The following is a 21,793-nucleotide window of genomic DNA, read 5'->3' as shown; positions in this document are numbered from 1 at the left end:
TCTGAATACTCTCAGTATAATACTATCTGTCCATATGCATTATTATGGTGAAAGAGCATGGTCTTTTTGAATAGATTTATAGCCTGAATAGCACCCCTTCAATCAGTCCAATAGTAAAGCCTAATACTCCCTGGTGATGGTCCTGCCTTTTTCCAGGCACTCAATTAGTACCACATGATGAGAATTCCATAATGCTCTAGCCAACTTTCCTAACAGATACAAAAGGTTTTACTTTCTTTGGTGCACTTTCACTTGTTCCCACCAACTGTTTGTGTTGCATTTGGTATCTTGCCATTTAATGGTAAATTCATGTTTCATCTACTGTTATAAAACGTTGCAGAAACTCAGCAACTTTTTAAAAGTGTTCAGTCAAAAATATATATTTGACTGAACACTGTCTCAATGAATATGTATTTCACTGTTAACAAATAGCACACATAAAACAGAAAGTATTTTTATTTCATACACAAAATATTTTGTAAAATGTAGTAGACACAATTTACGGAGATGTTTGCAATGTTGTAATGTTAGCAAGCTTGTGTCGGACATCACTTAATATGGCAATAAGATTTTTTTGTGACAATTTCGTTGGTCATAAAAGTTTTTGGAAATTCTAAGGATTCATTATCTGGAATGGATGTATCCACGTTTAAATTCATCAGTAAAATTTTAATTACCATTGTTGAGGATAATGCAAGGTGAGATAAGACTCACGTGAAAAATTTAGTTGAAGCAAATAATTAAGTGTTCAAGTTTAATAAAGATTTAATTAACAGAAAAAGACTTATTGAAATCATTGTATACAAGTTTTGTTTATAAAATCTGTGTTCATAAATTTTAGGCTACGGAGAGCAACTACATACTTGCACTGCTTGGAAGTGACTGACTGTTTATCGTAAATTGCTGCACTCCTCTCCACTCATCTACAAGAATTTCCAACAAGCCGCCCCCCTTGAAGATATAAACTTCAATCCTCAGGTAGAACACAGAGTTACACTAAAGTTCTTTTGCACAGACCCAAGTCCCTTGGGAGTTCATACGGTGGTTACTCAAGGTATACCACCAGCACCGCAGTGAATTTCTTCTATATGCCCCATAATCCAGTGCAGTGGAGGCCTGAAGTTTTCCTTGATGACTACTAATGATCCTACCTTCGGAGGTTTAAATTCTTCTGCCATTTTTTGCGCTGTTGTAATGTAGATAAGTATTCGTTGCACCAGTGTTTCCAAAAGGTTTGATGTAGATTTTGAATTCTTTGTCAGTGGTCAAATCTATTAATGTTTGTTAGTCATGTCAGGAACACAGGAAATGAAGTGAGTTGCTTCGTTGCAGGAAATAAAGTGAGCAGGAATGAGTGGGTTGAGATCATTGGAATCTGTGGATAGGGTTGTCAGTGGTCTAGAGTTTACAAGGGCTTCAATTTTTATAAAAAGTATTTCTAATTCATCATACATTATAATTTGATTTCCTAACACTTGCTTAAGGTGATTTTTACCCCGGCCTCCCAAAGACCATTAAAATGTGGTGACCTCAGAGGTATGAAATGCCAAGTAATGTCGGCTGAAGCGCAATATTTGTGAAGTTGATATTGATGGTTATCAGATAATAAAAGATTTTTGAGTTCTAGCATTTCATTTTTGTTACCAATGAAATTCACAGCATTGTCAAAAAAATGTTTCTTACGGCACCATGGCGTGCAAGCAAACGTTGATGAGCTTCTAAAAAGTTCTTTGTTGTTAAGTCAGAATCTAATTCAATATGTATAGCTTTACTTGCCTTGCATATAAATAACGCTGTGTAAGGCTTGGCAGGTAACAATTGGCATAGAGACATTTTTTGGTAATAAAATGGCCCACAAAAATCAACTCCACAGTTTTGAAATGGATGTGATGGTTGAAATCTATATGGCAGTAAGACTTCCATCAAATGTTTGGGTTGGATTTTGGAGAAACTCTAGAGCAATTAAAACAGTGTCTCACGGTCGAACGTGCTAAAATTTTTCTGTAAGAGGCCAATATTTAGTTCTTATTGTTGAAAGAAGAGATTGTGGTCCAGCATGTAAGGAATTGATGTGCGTTTCAGTTAATATTAGTTTAGTGACAATGTGATCATAAGGAAGCAGAATGGGATTTTTGTAGTTCAAATCAATTTTTTGTCTTCCTCCTTTTTTAATCTTTATTAAATTTTTTAATCTTCCTCCTATGTGCAGAATATCATTAACATCAATGAATGGATTTAAAGATTTAATTTTATTGGTCACTACCTTGCCACTTCGAATATTCTTGAAATCTTCAGCAAATGCCCTTTGTACGTGTTTAATCCATACTATAATTCAGATTTTCTTAAATCCTTAGCATTGTGATGGCTGATTATTCTGGATTTAGAATTTTTGCAATTGTGTATAAAGCGTTAACATAAAGCAGTGATTCGTAAAAGTTTAGACCAACATGAAAATTTTTCGAGTAAATTGGGAGTTGGCATAGTTGTTACTGTTGTGACATTATTCTTTTTTCGTTCTAATTCTGGATTGATTGAAAGTGTCTGAAGAACTTCTGGCCAGTCACCTTTCATTTTGATCAACCAGTGTGGTCCATGCCACCCACAGTGAAGAAAATTTAAGTATTTCTGACTTCGTAGATTTTGATATTAAATCCACAGGATTATCCTTAGAGTGCACATATTTCCAAACACAGTCATTAGTTAGCTCATGAATTTGAGCTACCCTGTTGCTAACGAATGTCTGCCAAGTATTTGCCCGTGAATTTAATCAATGTAGTAATACTATAGTTGAATCTGTCCAAATTGTGATGGAATGAATGTTTAAATTAAGTAAATCTCAAAGTTTCTGAAGCAACTGAGCTAGTAGGAGAACCCTGCAAAGTTCTAGTCATGGTGTAACAAAACTGATTTTATTGGAGCTACCGGTGATGACTTAGAACAAAATAATTTTACTGTAATTAACTCATCGATGTTTATTGTGTGAAGATATATACAGGCTCCATAGGTCTTTTCTGATACGTCGGAAAACCCATGAATTTCGATTGTTTGAGCTTTGCTTCAATTGATTCTTAGCTTTGCTAAGAACCTTCTGTCTATTATCAGTTGATTTAATGAAGCAAATGATTCTCTGTATGAATTCCATTTTAATTTTACGTCATCTGGTATGGGTTGATCCCATCCGAGATCCTTGACTGTCCAAATATCTTGCATTAACAATTTGGCCACAATAACAACTGGTGATAGTAGGCCAATTGGATCAAATATCTGTGAAATAGCAGACAATATAATTTGTTTAGTGATGATGTCTGGTGGTTTAAACAACTTAGCATTAAGATGAAAGGTATCACTAGTTGGATTCCAAAACATACCTAAAGTTTTGCTTTTGGATTCAACTATGAAATTTGCTTCAATATGCTCCACAGGAATATTTTCAAGTAATGAGGGATTGTTAGCACACCACTTACGTAATTCAAATCCAGCAGATTTTAAAAGATTAATTAATTCCCCTTGTAACTGTTTGAGATTTTCCAAGTTAGGCAATCGTCAACATAAAAGTCCTTTCTTAAGACTTAAGCCACAGCTGGGAAATTATTCGGCTCAGTTTCAGCTAGGTGAAATAATGAACGAATGGCTAAGAAAGGAGCTGAAGCTGTACAATAAGACACTGTGTTGAGACGATATGATTGAATTGGCTTGCTTACATCATTTCTCCAAAGAATTTTTTGATACTTTCGTTGATCTTTGTCTATAAGTATTTTTCAATACATTTGTTTGATATCAGATGTAAGCACATACATATGCATATGGAAGGACAGTAATATCGATACCAGGTCACGCTGGATAGTTGGTCCAACCATCAGTATATCATTAAGAGACTTTCCAGATGATAATTTCACTGATGCGTCGAAGACAACATGGAGGCATGTAGTGTAACTCGAATCCCGTATTACTGGATGATGGGGTACGTAATAACCATGCTCTGTATTATCATCAACAAGCTCTAGCTCATCATTTTCTAAATATTCATTTAAGAAATCAGTATATTCTTGTTTCAGTTGAGCACTGTTTAAAAGTCTACGTTCTAGCGATAGAAATCGTTTACGTGTTTGGTCTTGATGTGCCTAATGCCATCTCAGGTGCAGAATTAAAAGCCAATATGACAATGAATTTACCATTAGGACTTTGTTTAACATTTTCAAGATAATGCAATTCACAATCTTCATTTAAAACAGATTTTGATTTGTTGAATACCTCTTCTAGTTGCCAAAATGATGAAATGAGTTGTCTGTGCTGGGCTCAGAATTAGCATCTGTGATTGTAAGAAATGAAAGCGTTTTATACACAAATTAGTAAAAGAGATTTTACTGCTAACCACCAAACCAAAAACAGTATTTTGTAGTACAGGTAAATCACTACAAAATTTGATTATTCAGTCACGAAGGATGTCATAGAATATACTGGTGCCTAGAATATCTACACCTGTTGATTTAAAAAATTCTTCATCCTCTAGTTTGACATCAGATGAAATATCCAATTTGTATTTAATTGAAGAAGCAGGTAAATCAGTAGTTATTTTACACAAAATGAGAAATTCTGCTGCTACAGAATAATTGTTAAATCTGGATTTGATGGTTGTGGAAACAGAACTACTTGTTGACACTCCTGCGTTACCAATGCCTGAGATGTTCATTGAGATCTTCGACTGTTGAAGTCCTAGAGCTGATACTAAGGAGACTAATGAAATTAGATTCACTTCCGCTATCAAAAAGCACACTGCTTGGATAGTATGTTCCTTGGAAATCAGAAATTAATACGAATGCAGTAGCAAGTAAGATTTCTTCATTATTATTATTTGAGCAACAAGTAATAGTGGGTTTTTGGTTTGAAGATGCTGAAATAGATGACATTGCAGAAGGTGTTTCTTTCTTTTCTTGTGGTGAACTATAGTTGTCTAAATGAAGTATCGTATGATGACGTTTATTGCATTGTTTGCATGAATGAGAGCTTTTACACTGAATAGTTTTATGGCCTGACTTTAAGCAGTTCAGACATAGATAGAGTTAACTTTAGAATAGCCTTGAGATGCATTAAGTTTTGAGAGTTGTTTACAAATACATGTGAGATGATCTTCAGAACAAGCAGTACAATTATGTTTAATTACGTTATTGAATTACAAATTGTTTTATTGGAAAAGGCTTGTTGATTAGTTTTGTTTTCATAGAATGATTTCTTGGGTGTTTGAACTCGTTGTTCTTCACGACCTTCTTGAATTGCACACTGTTCCAGTAAAAATTGCATGAGAGTTTTAAAGGCATAACGTTTTGACTGGCAACCACTTTCCTCATTTGTGTCATCGGTTTCGACATTCCTACCTTGATAAGCTTCCCATGATCTCTCATTCCATAGTCTAACTTTCTCAAAATAAGAAATACTAAAAGCGTTCCCAATTATTGACTGGTTTCCCCAAGTTTTTTAAGGCTGCAAGATGATTTGTAACTGCATCGTACAACTTCCGCAAGTTAATGGCAGATGATTTTTCAATTTGTTTAATAGGCCATCAACGTGAGCTTTAATTATTAACCATTCATTTTTAAAACGTTGTTGGAGATAAGACCAAGCAGTAGCATAATTTTCTGCACATATTTTGATCTCTTTGATGGTTTGCAATGCCTCTCCACATAAACAAGAGCGCAAGTAATAAAACTTTTGAATTTTAATCAGTTTAGTTGAATTCTTTATCATTGTCTCAAACCATTGTTCATAATTACCCGAAAATGATGGCAATGGAATTGTGGGAAGTTTAATGTTGGAAATGTCCAGAACCTTATGATCCAAAGAAGGGGAAGCAGAAGATGATTTTGCTTCAAAAGAATATTATTGATCAAGGTTTCGGACGCATAGTACGTTTCTTCAAAATGTGAAAGTTCTTCTTCTTCTGGTTCATATTCAGCATCAGTAGTAACTGCCCTAATCTCGAATTGAACAGAATTAAATTCTGACCAACACTCTTCTAATCTTTTTAAACACGTATTTACGTCTGCATAAGAATTAACTTCAATATTGAAAGTGTCTATAAATGTTTTAATACGAGTGAGTCCACCATTAATGTAACCACGTTTCCTATGTAATTCAATAAGTTTATCCATGATACTGCACTTATTCTTATCGTCTGAACTCATAGTTAATTGTTGGCTTAAGCGAGTGCTTGGAATTGCAACCAAAATAAAGCTAAATTACAGTATAATGATAACAAATCTGAATGAATTCAATAGCAACAATGATGATAATAATAACATTGTAAAAATAACAGTAATGGAATACACGAATACACTCACAAAATGAGCAAACAATAAAAATCTTTAAAAGTTGCAGTTAATACTACCATAAAACCACTATAAACAAATATGTGCAAATTCAAATCAAAAAAATCGGTTGAAATAAATTATACGAAAGATAATTATCTTACTATAAAAATAAAACACAGACTACTGGAATAATAAAATTACAGTTCACACAAAAATGTAGACATAGTATAGATAAGTTTTCAAGTGACATCTAATTATTCTTTCAATAGTAAACGAAGGAATATGAATATTATGAGACGAGATAACAACTAATACATTATACAAATAAGCAATTAGATTACTATAATTGGCTTGTTTATTTTACAACAGATAATGAATACTAACATTAGTTATAGACAGTCGGGCTATAACTAATTTGTCTTTCTTTTGGAAGAAAGACAAAATATTTAATACGCTATTTAAGTAGATAACTTACTATTGGAAAACTTGTAATTAAGAAATGTACTATTAACTGCATTATTATGGTATATATCTGACACAATATTTCAAGTTAAAGTTTTGAAAATAAAATCAAACTTATTCCAATTCAGAATGCTATCCAAACGGCAAACAAAATGAAAAATTAAAGAAATATAGAGATTCTTATGTACTTAAACTAAATAATAATATAATTTAATAAATGATTTAACAAACTTAACTAAAAGCCTTACTACTCTCTAACTTAACAAATACTAGTTTAAAGGAAAAGGATACATCGATGGTAAGCAAAGTAAGCGTCAAATGTAACCGTTGATAAGCTTCATTTGTTTACGATTTCGGTCACTGTATAAGATGTATCACTCCCGCAGCAAGTTTAAATAGTTCATTTAAATGTTCGATCACATCATGGTCACCAAAAAATGTTGTAGATAATGCAAGGTGAGATAAGACTCACGCGAAAAGTTTAGTTTAAGCAAATTATTAAGCGTTAAGTTTAATACAGATTTAATTAATTCAAAAAGACTTATTGAAATCATTGTACATAAGTTTAGTTTATAAAGCCTGTGTTCATAAAATTTAGGCCACAGAGAGCAATCACACACTTGCACTGATTGGAAGTGACTGACTGTTTATCGTAAATTGCCGCTCTCCCCCACTCGTCTACGAGAATCTCCAACAACTATTGAAAATGAAGGAGAACCTTAAGTGTATTCTAACTTTTTGTATATTCATCAGGGTTAAACCATTTAAAACAAAGTACTTTACAACAGTTGAAACTTCAATTTTATCAATTTTTCAAAAGATATAAAAACTAGTTTGCTTTATTAGATCATCACAAACAAGCAATTAAATGTATGCATCTGAAACTTTGCAGCCCACATCTAAAGCATCATACTTGACAAAAATCATAATCATTTGATCATACTTACACCATGTTTGTGTCAGGACAATAACCTTTCTGAATGACCCCGGGAAAATAACAAGTCAGCACAATTCACTATATCAGTGAATGGTAAGGTAAGGTAATATTAGTTGATATGTAGATTATTCATGTTATTTGCTTACTTATTATGTATATAATATTTTTTCTCTCTCTCGTCACTGGCTACTAACAGACCACATTTCATAGTTAATCCCTGGATGATCTCCTTTTCTTACAACTCTCCTTCATTTTCAAACTATGTTGTTCCTTCCTTTCTTGCTACCTGTTTTTACTGCTACACTCTGGTTCATTTCTGAAAACCTTCACAAACTTGAATTCTTCCTAAATGTATCTCTGTCCCTTATATCTATTGGATTTATTCCTGCAACCATTGTATGAACCATTAATGATTGTTTTGGCTCTACAACTCTTCTTGAAAATCCTTTCAATCTGTTTTCATCCATTCTAGCCAAATGAACGTAGAAGGCAAATCTCCTTTCTCAAATGGTAACTGTAAGTATCTACACGGAGGTTTGTTCTTCCATAATCACCAACCCTCATCAGTTTTCCATGGTCTGAGAATCTTTCTTAGTATTTTCCTTTAGGCCAACTCCAATTTACAAACCTCTCCTTCATTTACAGTTTCAAACTCTTTAGCATGCAGCACTGCAGACCTAACTGCTGCGGTATAAAGTCGAATCTTTCCTATCCGCATGAACGCGCGTGTCTGTGTGTGTGACATTAGCATAAGTTTACACAAATTAAAACAAATTATCACATTATTCAAATTTGAAAGATCAAATAATATTTAATACAAGCATTCAAATTAAAACATAATGAAACTTACATTGGCAAGTTGTGGAATAGCAGCAAAGACTCTAATTAAAGCAAAATGTGATCTGGGGAATGTTAGAATATTTGCTTGCGCTAAATCCTTATGGACTAAATCAAATACAGGAGTAAAAGCACGATAAACTGTTTCTGGAGGTTCATCTCGCTCTATCTCTTCCACAACAAATTTGAAAAAGTTCAGCAACGCCATTGGTGTAACATATTCACATTTGAAAAGATTAACAATCTGAAAAATAAACAAATTATTTACAATTTAGATTTACAAATTTAAGCTCATTTCTTAAAGTAAAATAAACATAGTTAAAACTCATTTTTAAGATCAAATCTATTCAAAACATACGATTTGTCAAATCCTAATTATCTTATAATTACAATTTGCACATCCCAACCTTGTAAGAGGAAGACATCGACCTTGTGATGTTACCAGTCGCCACACCTCCCCCTCTGTTCCGAGCCCTGAGAGGCTTTACCAGAAGTCGTCTTTAGACCTTCTAACTGATTACATTTCACAGTCATCAGCCAGGCCTCTGTTACAATTTGCACAGGTGCATCAGAGAAATTCCCAAAAATTAGTCTTAAACGTTTTCTATAAAATAAAAAAAACTGGCAAAAGATTAGGTTTTTTATGGCCATATAGGATTGCTTTAGTCAGTCCACTATCCAAGTTTCCTCAAAGAGTGTTCAGGCCTTGTGGTCCTCCTAGTACGTTTTCATATGTTTTGATCTCTGTGCCCTTTCTAGTGTTTAAAGTATTTGTTATGAGTTTCTTTTTTGCGAGTGTGAAGCAAGTATTTTTACCTTTTATTTTTTCATTTAATACTATCTTGTCTGTGGTGTCTTCTGGTGTAATGCCAATTTCCTTCCAATCCCCTCTTATTTCTCTGATCCATCTGCATCCTATCTTGGTGTTTTGAGTTGAGATTGTACTGTACCAGCTGTTTCATAAGTCTGGAATCTTGCACCCTCATAGTATGTCTAAAGAATCCTAGTCTTCTCTTATGCACGGTGTCAGTGATTGGTTCTAACTGTTTGTACATGATCTACCACAACCCATCTTCTGGTACTTTTTGTTGATGATGGTTCTTCCAATTCTTCTTTCGATTTTTTGTTCATTCAAGCAGAAAAGTGTTTCTGCTGCATATGTGGCTTCTGGTTTTATAACTATTGTAGTGTCTCATTTATTTGTTAATGGATAGACTTTTTTACTGTAGGTCTATCAGTTAATTGTTGTGCTTTAGCTAGTTTGTTCTTGTTTTGGATTGAGTTTTTTTTCATTTAGGCTGTTTATTAACTCCCCAAGGTATTTAAATTGAGCTACTATTTTGACTTTAATGCAGTTTATGTCAATTTCTTTTAATTGTGTTAGTTTTTGGGGCATAACCTCTGTCTTTTCAAATGATATTTCGTGGTTAATCTTATATCTGTGTTTTAGCTTTGTCGATGCCATTTGCTAGCTGTGCCAAGTTGTTGGCGAAACCAAGGCAGTTTGTTTTGATTTTTTGAGCCATTCCCTCATTACCATTTCCAGAGCGCAGTTGAATAGTGGCAGTAAGAGTCTATCACCTTGGCGCAGTCCTGTTTTAATCTTAAATGGTTCTGAGGGTTCACCTCTGAATTTCACTTTTGACTTAATGTTTGTAAGAGTCAGTTATCATTTTTTTTTAGTTTAGGATGTAGTCCAAGGTGTCTTGGAATTTTTAGTAGGAATTCTCTGTGGATGCAATCATACTTTCTAGAAGTCCACAAATGTTATCACCATATCTCTGCTACTTTTTCTGTTGTAATCCATTATTAGCTTAAGACTCATGAATCTGGTCTGGACAGCTCCTCTACAATCTGAAACCTCCCTGCTGTTCTTCCTAGAGTTGTAAACCAATCTTGTTGAAAATGATTCTTGATTGATTGAGGAGCAAGATTTCCCTATAATTGTTTTGTGTTGCAGATGGATGGGGTTATTGTCCAGTGTATTGATAGTTCTTCTTCGATCCAGATGTTAACAAGCTGTTGATGAAGGGTGATTTTTGCTGATCTTCCTGCATGTTTCCAGATCTCTACAAAGGTCTGATTTTCTCCTGCAGTTTTGTAGTTCTTCATCTCAGTCAGTACTTGGTAGATTTCTTTTACTGTGGGTTAGGAATTTCTTTTAGGTTATCTCTTTTCTTTTAGGAATTCTGTCAGTTCTTCGCAAATTAGGAGTTTGTTCAAATATATCATTAAGATTTCAAAATTGTTTTTTTGTTATGGGCCAGATTATAGTTTTCATCCTTAACTGTAAGATTAAGAGTTTATATTTTTTGAGTTGTTTTTTGAAGGTTTTGTGGTAATCTCTCAATGTTTTGTTGAATTCTTCTTTTATTGATTTCAGTGTGTCTTACGGTATTGTCTTTTAATTTTCCTTAGGGTTTGGATGGTTTCTTTTCTTTGTTTTACAAGATTTTAGAACAATATTTCTGATTTTTGGGATTAATGTAATATCTATGCTTGATGTCTCTTCTCCACTGTTCCACCATTGAAGCTTTTTACAGGTTTTATTGGGGTCAATTCTTCTGCAATTAATTTAAGGTTGTTGAATAGGTCTTCAAATTTATTAATTATTGTTATTTTTTCAGTTGCTTTTTTTGTAATTTTCATTCCTGATTAGTTGGGTAGGGTTTACTTTTCTTTTAGTTTTAGGGGCTTGGTTTTGTAGCTTCCTTTGGGAAATGAATTTAATCTTAATTTTGTCTGCGTAGGGAATTGAATTTGTCTATGAACACCTTCATGTCATATAAAAGAAACATACTATTTACATGAATGTTTGGGAAGTAACTATGTATCTACAAGGCAAGTTAAAAGTAACTTTTCTGTTTATATTAATTTAAATTACACTAAAGTTGGTTTAATCTATGACAATTGACCAAGATAAAAACAATTATTGGACTTGTTTTTAAACAAGTCTACAACATAAAATATTATAGTAAAAACAGAAGTGACATCAAATAAGTGGCTGCAAATCAATAACTGTTGATTTAATCTGCTAATTGCTAATAAGGAATGTGTGATTATGAAACGAGGGTACACATAAATAATTTTTTTTTTTTTTTTTTTTTTTTTAGTAGGAAGTAAAATAATATGGAATATGGATTCTATACAGATGAGTCATGATTTCATTAATCAAAAATAATGAAAAAGCATAAAATACTAGTTTACATACTTTCAAAACCCACACTCCAAACATGAAACGGAAGAACATGGCCAAAATATTGGAGAATGGATAGCATTAACTACTAGTATAACTGTCTCCATATTCTAAAAAAAAAAGCCAATCATTATATACTTATTCTACACCTATTCCTATATTGAGTATGATATTATGTGATTTTTAACTAATGGTCCCATTCCATATACAGCCATATATGAATATGACTGGTAAAAATATTCAGGAGTTTTTTCTAAACATCTAGTCACCTCAGTTTCTGGATCTTTTTTCTTTTTTTTCTGTTTAGCCTCCAGAACCACTGAAAGATATTACTTCAGAGGATGGATGAGGATAATATGTATGACTGTAGTCTTGTACAGTCTCAGGTCGACCATTCCTGAGATGTGTGGTTAACTGAAACCCAACTACCAAAGAACATGTATCCATGATCTAATATTCAAATCAGTGTAAAAGCAACTGCCTTTACTAAGATTTGAACCTCAGAACTCTCGACTTTGAAATCGGCTGATTCGTGATTTCGAGTTCACCACTACATAAACCCGGTGGGGTTTTTTTTTGTCATTTTCTGGATCTAGGAACAAACTATGTTACTTTTAAGAGCTTCAAGAAATAAATTTATACAGTAAACCCCCAAAATCAGAAGCAGATTAAAGAACAAACTTCATCAATTAACGTTCAATATAAGCAGCCAGTGATCTACAAGAAAACATTTTTAAAGGTTATTTAAATGTTTACAGATACACCTAATGTAGAGATAATATGACTTAAGTTTAAATTTCTTTTTATATTTAAACATACAATTATACATTATTAAAAACAAATGACTGATTATAAATGACAGAATGATGAGTCATAACTATTATTCAAGACAATTATTAATAAACCTCACATTTTATATAAAAATCCAAGAGCATTATAGTTTTATACTTAACATTATGCGAGATATTCAATCAAATTTCTTTACAATAGTAAAGATACATAATTAGTCAAAAATTCATTCTTGATATAATTCAAGGCAAAAACAATTACATAATACACATTTTATTCAGATCAGAAATAGAAATGGTTTCAAATTACTTTTTTTGGCAAAAATGAAGAATGAAGATATTTATACAATCATGGTTTGGAAATGTTTTGTTTCCAGACAGCCATAATTCTAAAACACGGTACATCCAAACCTGTTAATATGATTTTTTGTTATTATTTTACAATGAAACACCCTGAATTATTTTTATTTCACAAAAAATCCTGTCAATTAAATAAATGCATAATTTTAGAAATATTACATAAGGAATTACATTATCAAACGTAACATAATATACATATTACTTAATATCAGATAAGGAAACGAAAGAACTACTCCAAAATTTTCCTGGGAATAAACCATGATTTTATTTGACTAACAATTTGACCAAATAAAATCAAGAGGTGATTATAATCCACACCAATTGAAGTAATGACACAAATACATGAATAAAATTATGAACAAGATAAAAAAAAATTTTGTTAAATTAATTGAATAATATTGAAATACATACTTTAGTAAACACTGAATGAGTATGCAGAAAATTAAGATTTATCTAATCAGTATTATTTAGAGTATATCCTTACAAGAGAGATTTTAAAAATAAGTAACCAGTAAATTGTAAATAGTTTTATTCATTAATTAAATAAATTTAAAATTATTATTTAATTGAATAGAATAAGAATTAAAAAGGAATAAACACAGCAAAAAGGTACACTTGCAAATTATGTTTGTGAATTAATTAGGTTTGTTACAAAACTTACAGTTCTGATTAATATAAGTAACAATGACAGCAATTAATTTATATGTGATTTTACTTCTAAAGGTGGTTAATTTCATTTACAGTTAAAGCTAAGCCAGCGGCGACCAACTGACTTTGTGAACTAGAAATAAGTGTACATACTGTTATCATAAGAGGCAAATTTGTAAGATGTACAATTTAACAATGCTACATATAAAGGCCCTCTCAAAGAACAGACAATGGTTTCACATAATAAATCAACAAAATGTTAATTAAGCAGAAAACAACATCATAGATATAGACTTTAAGGAAATAAATGCCTCAAAATCTTTTTTTTTGTCTTCAGTCATTTGGCTGGTTTGATGCAGCTCTCCAAAATTCCCTACCTAGTGCCAGTTGTTTCATTTTGGTATACCCCCTACATCCTACATCCCTAACAATTTGTTTTATCTATTCCAAACATTGCCTGCCTACAATTTTTACCTTCAACCTATCCCTCCAATATTAAAGCAACTATTCCAGGATGCTTTAATACGTGTCCTATAAGTTGTATTCTCCTGTAGCACCACATTTCAAAAGCTTCTAATCTTTTCTTCTCAGGTACTCAGATCATCCAAGTTTCACTTCTATATAAAGCTATGCTCCAAACATATACTATCAAAAATGTTTTCCTGACGTTTAAATAAATTTTTGATGTAAACAAATTATGCTTCTGAATGAAGGCTCTTTTCACCTATGCTATTCAGCATTTTATATCGCACCTGCTTCATACCTTTAATAATTCTACTTCCCAAATAACAAAATTCTTCTATCCCTGTAATATTTTCACTTCCTATTTTTATATTCAGTGGTTCTTCTTCATTATTTCTACTGCGTTTCATTACTTTCGTTTTGTTCTTGTTTATTTTCATGCAGTAGTTCTTGTATAGGACATCACCCATGCCGTTCATTGTATCATATAATCTTTTTTACTCTAAGCTAAAATTACTATATCATCAGCAAATCGTAGCATCTTTATCTTTTCACCTTGTAATGTTACTCCAGATCTAAATTGTTCCTTGAACATCTTTAACTGCTAGTTCTATATAAAGATTAAAAAGTAACAGGGATAGGGAACATCCTTGTCAGACACACTTTTTTACTACAGTTTCTTTTTTATGTTCTTCTATACTGTATTTGACCCAAATTTTTTTTTAAATTCTGAATATTTTATTCCAGTCTATGTTATTGAATGCCTTTTCTAGGTCTATAAATGCCAAGTACATTGGTTTTTTTCTTTAATCTTCCTTCTACTACTAATTTGAGCTCTAAAATGGTTTCCCTTGTCCATATACTTTTTCTGAAACCAAATTGGTCTTACCTAACACTTCTTCCACTCTCCTCTCAATTTTTCTGTACAGAATTCTTGTTAAGATTTTTTATGCATGTCTAGTTAAGCTAATTTTTCTGTATTCTTCACATTTATCTGCTCCTGCTTCCTTTAGTATCATGACTATAACACTCTTTTTGAAATCTGACAGAACTTACCCTTTTTTGTAAATATTAGACACCAGTTTGTATAATCTACCTATCGCTTCCTCACCTGCACAGCACAGTAATTCTGCAGGTATTCAGTCTATTCCGGGAGCCTTTCTGCCATTCAAATCTTTTAATTCTCAAAATCAGATCTCAATATTGTTTCTCCCGTTTCAACCTCTTCGACCCTCTTCTTCATCTTTAACACAATTTTCTAATTCATTTCCTCCATATAACTGCTGAATATATACCACCCACCTTTCAACCTTTCCTTTTGTATTATAAATCAGTGTACCATCTTTTTTAACAAATTATTAGATTTTAATTTATGTACCACAAAATTTTCGTTAACTTTTACCAATGATCAGTTCTCTTTCCACTTCTGAACACTTTTCTTTAATCCCGTCTTCTTTCGCTAGTTTGCACTTCCTGTTTATAGTATTTCTTAATCGTCAATAGTTCCTTTTACTTTCTTCATCACTATCATTCTTATATTTTCTACGTTCATCCATCAGCTGCAATGTATCCTCTGATATACAAGGTTTTCTACCAGTTCTCTTCTGCTGATTTAAGAATTTCCTTTTTAACATTTTCCCATCTTTTTCATTTTCCTATCTTTTTTACTCAGACCTCTTGTGATGTCCTCCTCAAAAATCTTCTTTACCTCCTCTTCCTCAAGATTCTCTAAATTCCAGATTCATCTGACACCTTTTCTTCAGGTTTTTAAACTCCAATCTACATTTCATTATCACTAAATTATGGTCGCTACCAATGTCTGCTCAGGGTAAGCTTTGCAGTGCAGTCGACGAGTTGATTTCTAAATCAACTCATTTCTAAACCATGATATAATCTATCTGATACCTTGCAGTATCACCTGACTTTTTTCATATGTACATTCTTCTATTATGATTTTTAAATTGGGTTTTGTTAGTTACTAAATTAGACTTTGTGCAAAACTCTATAAGTCGGTCTTCTCTTTCATTCCTTTTGCCCAGCCTGTATTCACCCACTATATTTCCTTCCTTGCCTTTTCCAATGCTTGCATTCCAATCTCCAACTATTATTAAATTTTCATCTCCTTTTATGTGTTTAATTGCTTCATCAATTTCTTCATATACACACCCTACCTCATCATCAACATGGGCGCTTGTACATATATAGACATTAACAGTCGTTGTTGGTTTAGGTTTTGATTTTATCTTTATTACAATGATTTTATCACTATGCATTTTGAAATACTCTACTTTCTTCCCTACCTTCTTGTTCATTACTAAAGCTACTCCTGCCTGCCCATTATTTGAAGCTGAGTTAATTATTCTAAAATCAACTGACCAAAAGTCATTTTCCTCTTCCCACCAAACCTGCTAATTCCTACTACATCTACATTTATCCTATCCATTTCCCTCTTTAAATTTTCTAACCTACCAACCTTTTTTAGACTTCTAACATTCCATGCTCTGAATTCTAGAATGTTATTCTTTAATTTTATGGTGACCCCTTCCTTAGTAGTTCCCACCTGGAGATCCGAATGGGGGACTAGTTTACCTCCAAAATATTTTACCAAGGAAGGCACCTCCATCATTGCTACATGAAAATGCAGAGAGCTACATTTTCTTGGAAAAAAAGCAGCTGTAGTTTTCCATTGCTTTTAGTTGCGCAGTACTGAGAGATGTTGATATGGCCATTTAAGTCGTCCTGACCTACGCCCTTAACTACTGAAAGAGCTGCTGCCCTCTTTCAGGAATCATTCCTTAGTCTGGCTCTCAACAGATACCTCTCCAATATGGTTGCACCTTCAGTCAAGCTAATCTGTATCACTGAGCACTCAAGACCCCTCACCATCAGCAAGGTCTCACGATTCATAAAGGGAGACATTATATAATTAGAATAAGTATTTTGGTAAAATAAAAAATTAATACAATCATTAATAAGATAACCAGTCTATTTAGATAGACTGGTTTTATTTTAGAATAATGAAAAATTAAAGCTCAACAATTCAAGAAATTATATTATTCCTTGCCAAAGTTTAGACAGTGTAAAAACATAGATGTGCAGTAGTTCTAAGATGTCTAAAGTAGTGTTGACACTTCAAATAGTATAGTGGTGGATAATGTACCGTAACAGGCTGTCATTGGTAGTAAGAAGCCAGTCAAAGATCCAGCATCTACCTCCACCCTACACTTCAACCAACCTTTCCAAACTGTGACAAGCAATACTTAAAATATAAGTAGGAATACTGACAAAGTATTTAAAGTATTTGATATACAAGAGTCCATTATTAACAACAAATAATATCATTAAAAAATAAACAACATTACTATACTATTTATTTTATTCAATGTTAAATAAATAATTATACAAGGGTTGCCTGAAATGTTTAGAACCTCAACATGAAGATGGCAGCACACAACAACAAAAGTTAGGGAATATATTCGCACATGTGTTGAAAGGTACTCACTAAATTTCAGCCATTTTGGATACTCAGTTATTGTTTGATAATCATTTGAGTAAGTAACTGTAAGTGTTTTTGTGTAAATGGAAAAAAATCAAATGTCATGCCGTGATTAAATACTTGCATTTTAAAGGCAATTCACATACGGAAATTAAAACTAAGGTGGACGCTGTTTATGGGGACTCTGTTCCATCATTTGCTACCTTGAAAAGATGGTAGCAAAACTGAAATTAAACATGGTCATACCAGCTTGGTTGATTATGATTGTTTGGGATGACCAGAAACTGTAACCACAACCCATATCTCAAAAAAGTTCACCAAATGGTACTGGACGACCAATGAATTAAGGATAGAGAGATAGCAGAGGCTACGGGCATATTGAAAGAATGTGTTTTTCATATATAAATAAAGAATTGGATATGTGTAACCTATCTGCGAGTTGGATGCCAGGTTTGCTCACTTTGGACCAAAAACACATTTAAATGAACATTTCCAAGGCCTTACTGGGACAGTTTAGGCAAAACAAGTCTAGATTTTTGCATAGCTTCATAATGATAGATGAAACGTAGATCCACCACTACATTCCTGAGATGAAACAAGTCAAAACAGTGGACTGCAAAAGATGAACCTTCTCCAAAAAAGGCAAAGACAGTTCTATTGACCAGAAAGGTGACGGCGACTGTTATTTAAGACTGTAAAGGAATTTTGTTTATCGATTATCTTCATAACAGTAAAACAATAATGGGACAGTATTACGCATCATTACTTGATTAGCTGAAGGCCGAAATTGTAAAAACACAACCACATTTGAAGAAGTGTTTTTCCATCAGGACAATGTGCCTGCTACCACTTCGACGGTCGCCATGGCTAAAATTCACGAACTGCACTTGAATTAGTTGAATTACTCTCTGTATTCACCAGATCTGGCCTTTTTCTTATTTCCTAACCTTAAAGTTTCGTTTAGAGAAAAGAGATTTTTGTCATACATAAATGCCTATTTTACAAAGGACACCAGCTACTATTTGGAAAGGTTAAAGAGGTTAGAGCATCGCTGGAAAAAGTGTATCAACTTGAAATGAGATTTTGTTGAAAAATAAAACTATATTGGACAGAAAAAATATGTCTTTCTATTTTACGCTCAAAACTTTCCAGATTCTATTTATTGTTTTGGGTATGTATGTATGTATGTATTAATTTATTTTTTAAATTTATAGAATACTGTGTTATCAATTATTGATCAAGTGGTTTGTAATGTTTATTTTTTATTTTATTTTTTTGTCTTGTCATTTAACTGGTTTGTTGCAGCTCTCCAAGATTCCCTATCTAGCGCCCATCGTTTCATTTCAGTATACCCCCTACATCCCTAACAGTTAGTTTTACATATTCCAAATGTTGTCTGCCTGTACAATTTTTCCCATCTACCTGTCCCTCTAATATCAAAGCGACTATTCCAGAATACCTTAAGATGTGGCTTATAAGTGTCTTCTTTTAGCTATATTTTTCAAACACTTCTTTCTTTATCAATTTGCTGCAACACCTCTTCATTTGTCACTTTATCCACCCAACAGATTTTTAACATTCTCCTACAGCACCACATTTGAAAAGCTTCTAATCTTTTCTTCTCAGGAACTTTGATCGTCCCAAGTTTCACTTCCATATAAAGCTACACTCCAAACATATACTTTCAAAAATCTTTTCCTGATGTTTAAATTAATTTTTCTGACTGAAAGCTCATTTCGCCTGTGTTATGTGGCATTTTATATTACTCCTGCTTCATCCTAGTAATCCATTTTTTAATATACATTTTAAATTGCAACAGAAAATGAATAATTCCAATTTAAGCAACCAACAGAAGCAACACCAATAAAGTATTAACTACAGAGGAAAAATTCATTGAACATATACAGAAAGATTTTCAAAACATACAGAAATGAAAAAAAAAACTCCTCCAATGTTGCAGTCATCTTATTAGAAGTAAACATATAACAACTAGTACAGAGATAAATCTTGAAATACAATGTAACCAAATTTTACTAGATCCCATTCATCCTTACTTCAAGATTAACAGCTTTTGAACATTAACATATTTGGTAATTCAGAGTAATTACTTGATCAATCTCAATTTTATTCATACATTAATATAACACAGTAGATATGCTTAGGATCACAAGAGCTAAATGCTTAGGGTTTTGTGATTTAAGCACACAGCCAGGAAAGACCTAAACGTCTGAAAGCAGGTTTGGACAGTGGTGACCTATGCAAGGTCGAAGCCCTCACATGTTAGCACTCTAGTCAATTAATTATCAAGACCTGTTCTGATGCTATCCCACTCCTTGCAAGAATGGCAACAAAGCAGCAGTTCTAGATGACATACGAATTAAGTAAATAAAGAACTTTGGCCCTGATGCAAAAATCCTTGAACTGATGAACAATTTAATGTATGTCATATCCAGACATTCAACATTCTGAAAATATGGAGGAAACCTAGTCATGGCTATACTCAAGTCTGGCAAAGACCGGAATGAACCAAAGAGGTATAATTGCATTTCACTGTTATGCTATTTCTATAAGATGCTTGCAAGACATCCTCCAGAGAATAATGGACAAAATCAGCCAATTTCAGGGAAGAGAAAAGTTGTACATCACAGGTCCTAAAGTTAACTCAGCACATCGAGGATGGTTTTGAAAGATGGCAGATTACAGAAGCTGTATTCATAGATCTCACAGCAGCCTCTATGACACTGCCCATCATAAACTTCTTGTAGTAAAAATTTACAAAATCACTTACAACTCTCAGCTCATACACATGATCAGGAACTTTCCCCAAAATAGGAGGTTCTTGGTGGAATTCCAGGGAAAAAGAAGTAGGTGGAAAACACAAAAAGAATGGTCTGCCAAGGTAGCTTACATCAGCTCTTTTCAAAATTTACACCAATGACCAGCCACTACCTGAGGTTGATCATCTACACTGATGATTGTGCATTCACTGTTCAAAGTGACAGTTTCAAGGAGATAGAAGTAACATTAAGCAATGTACTACAAGGAAAACCAGCTTAAGCCAAATCCTGCCAAAACCCAGACCTATGTCTTCCATCTGAAGAACAGAAAGGTAGCCAGAAGTCTGAACATCAGGTGGGAAGGAACCCAGCTGGCATAATATGAAACTCCAAGTTACCTCAGGATCACCTTAGACAGTGCCCTCACACACAAGAAACACTGTTTGAACACAAAGATGAAAGTAGCTGCAAGGAATAATGTGGTGCGGAAGCTGACTGGAACCTGGGGAGCAAAGCCAGATACAGTGAAACCTCAGCTCTCATGCTATGCCATTGAGCAGCAGATTATGCCTGTCCAGTATGCTACTGATCCTGCCATACCAAGTACACGTGGCATTGAACAAAACATGTCGCATAATCTCAAGATGCTTACAATCTATACCCTTTAAGAAGCTGTATAGTTTGCTTGGCATTGAAACACCTGAGAAGTAGCAGCTCTTAAGAAGAAGTTCAAGACTTAACATCTCAAGCTCATACTTTGTCATGGCTATGAACCAGCATGACTGCAGCTTAGCTGAAGATAGTTTCCAGATGACCATTCAGAAACTTGCAGGAACACCCAAGTGTGCACGACTTACCTTTTAAGGGTGCACAGCTCACTAAGCGAGACTTATCTAGTAGGATAGAAAGCACCTGAGTCGAGTTCAAGTATTTGAAGTGAATGGTAGTGTTATTCTATGCTCTGGTTTTCTGGGTTTTTTTGGTATTTTTACAGATTGTGGGACTGGAATCTGACGATTGGATTATTTTGGAAGTGCTATAATGTTTTTTTTTCAAGTTTTGGACGCTGGATTGACTTTTTATTTAAAGTGTTAGATGTTGACCTTATTGCTTTGGCAATAGGGTCTTTAATTACCTGTATCTAAGTGATTACGTTGGTACTTTATTAGTAATATACTGTGTACTGATAGTGGCTATTATACTGATGGTTGATAACAAACTTTAGTTATTAATTAATTTCAAACCTATCTTCAGAAGTACCCAAGTTGGAATCCCAGCAAAAACTGAGGGGATGCTCAATAAGGTTGCAATTGTTGATAAGCACGCATTGACAGAACCTAGGTCGATGGACACACTGATTGCCAAACATCCACAAGTAGCCTGGCTGTTGAGTAAATCTGAAATAAAAGCTGGGAATGTTGTGTCGGCTGCTCTGGAGATGAGACTGATAGGGGAAGTTGGAGGTGGGGAGGCCATGGTCTCCAACATGTTCAATGTGGCTTACGTGGACTCAGATGATGACAAA

General features: G+C 33.5%; 1 protein-coding gene across 1 annotated transcript in view; it reads right to left on the bottom strand.

Moving 5' to 3' along the window:
- The window catches only part of Ube4A (Ubiquitination factor E4A), a 61,925-nt gene that overhangs the window by 34,602 nt on the left and 5,530 nt on the right, over positions 1–21,793 (bottom strand). Inside the window, exon 2 of the mRNA XM_075364810.1 lies at positions 8,555–8,785. Within this exon, the coding sequence (XP_075220925.1) occupies positions 8,555–8,785 (231 nt within the window). The remainder of the gene's footprint in view (positions 1–8,554; positions 8,786–21,793) is intronic.

This window comes from Lycorma delicatula, chromosome 4 (assembly GCF_047948215.1).
Source record: "Lycorma delicatula isolate Av1 chromosome 4, ASM4794821v1, whole genome shotgun sequence".
Taxonomy (NCBI): Eukaryota; Metazoa; Arthropoda; class Insecta; order Hemiptera; family Fulgoridae; genus Lycorma; species Lycorma delicatula.
This window is presented reverse-complemented; position numbering and strand designations above follow the sequence as displayed.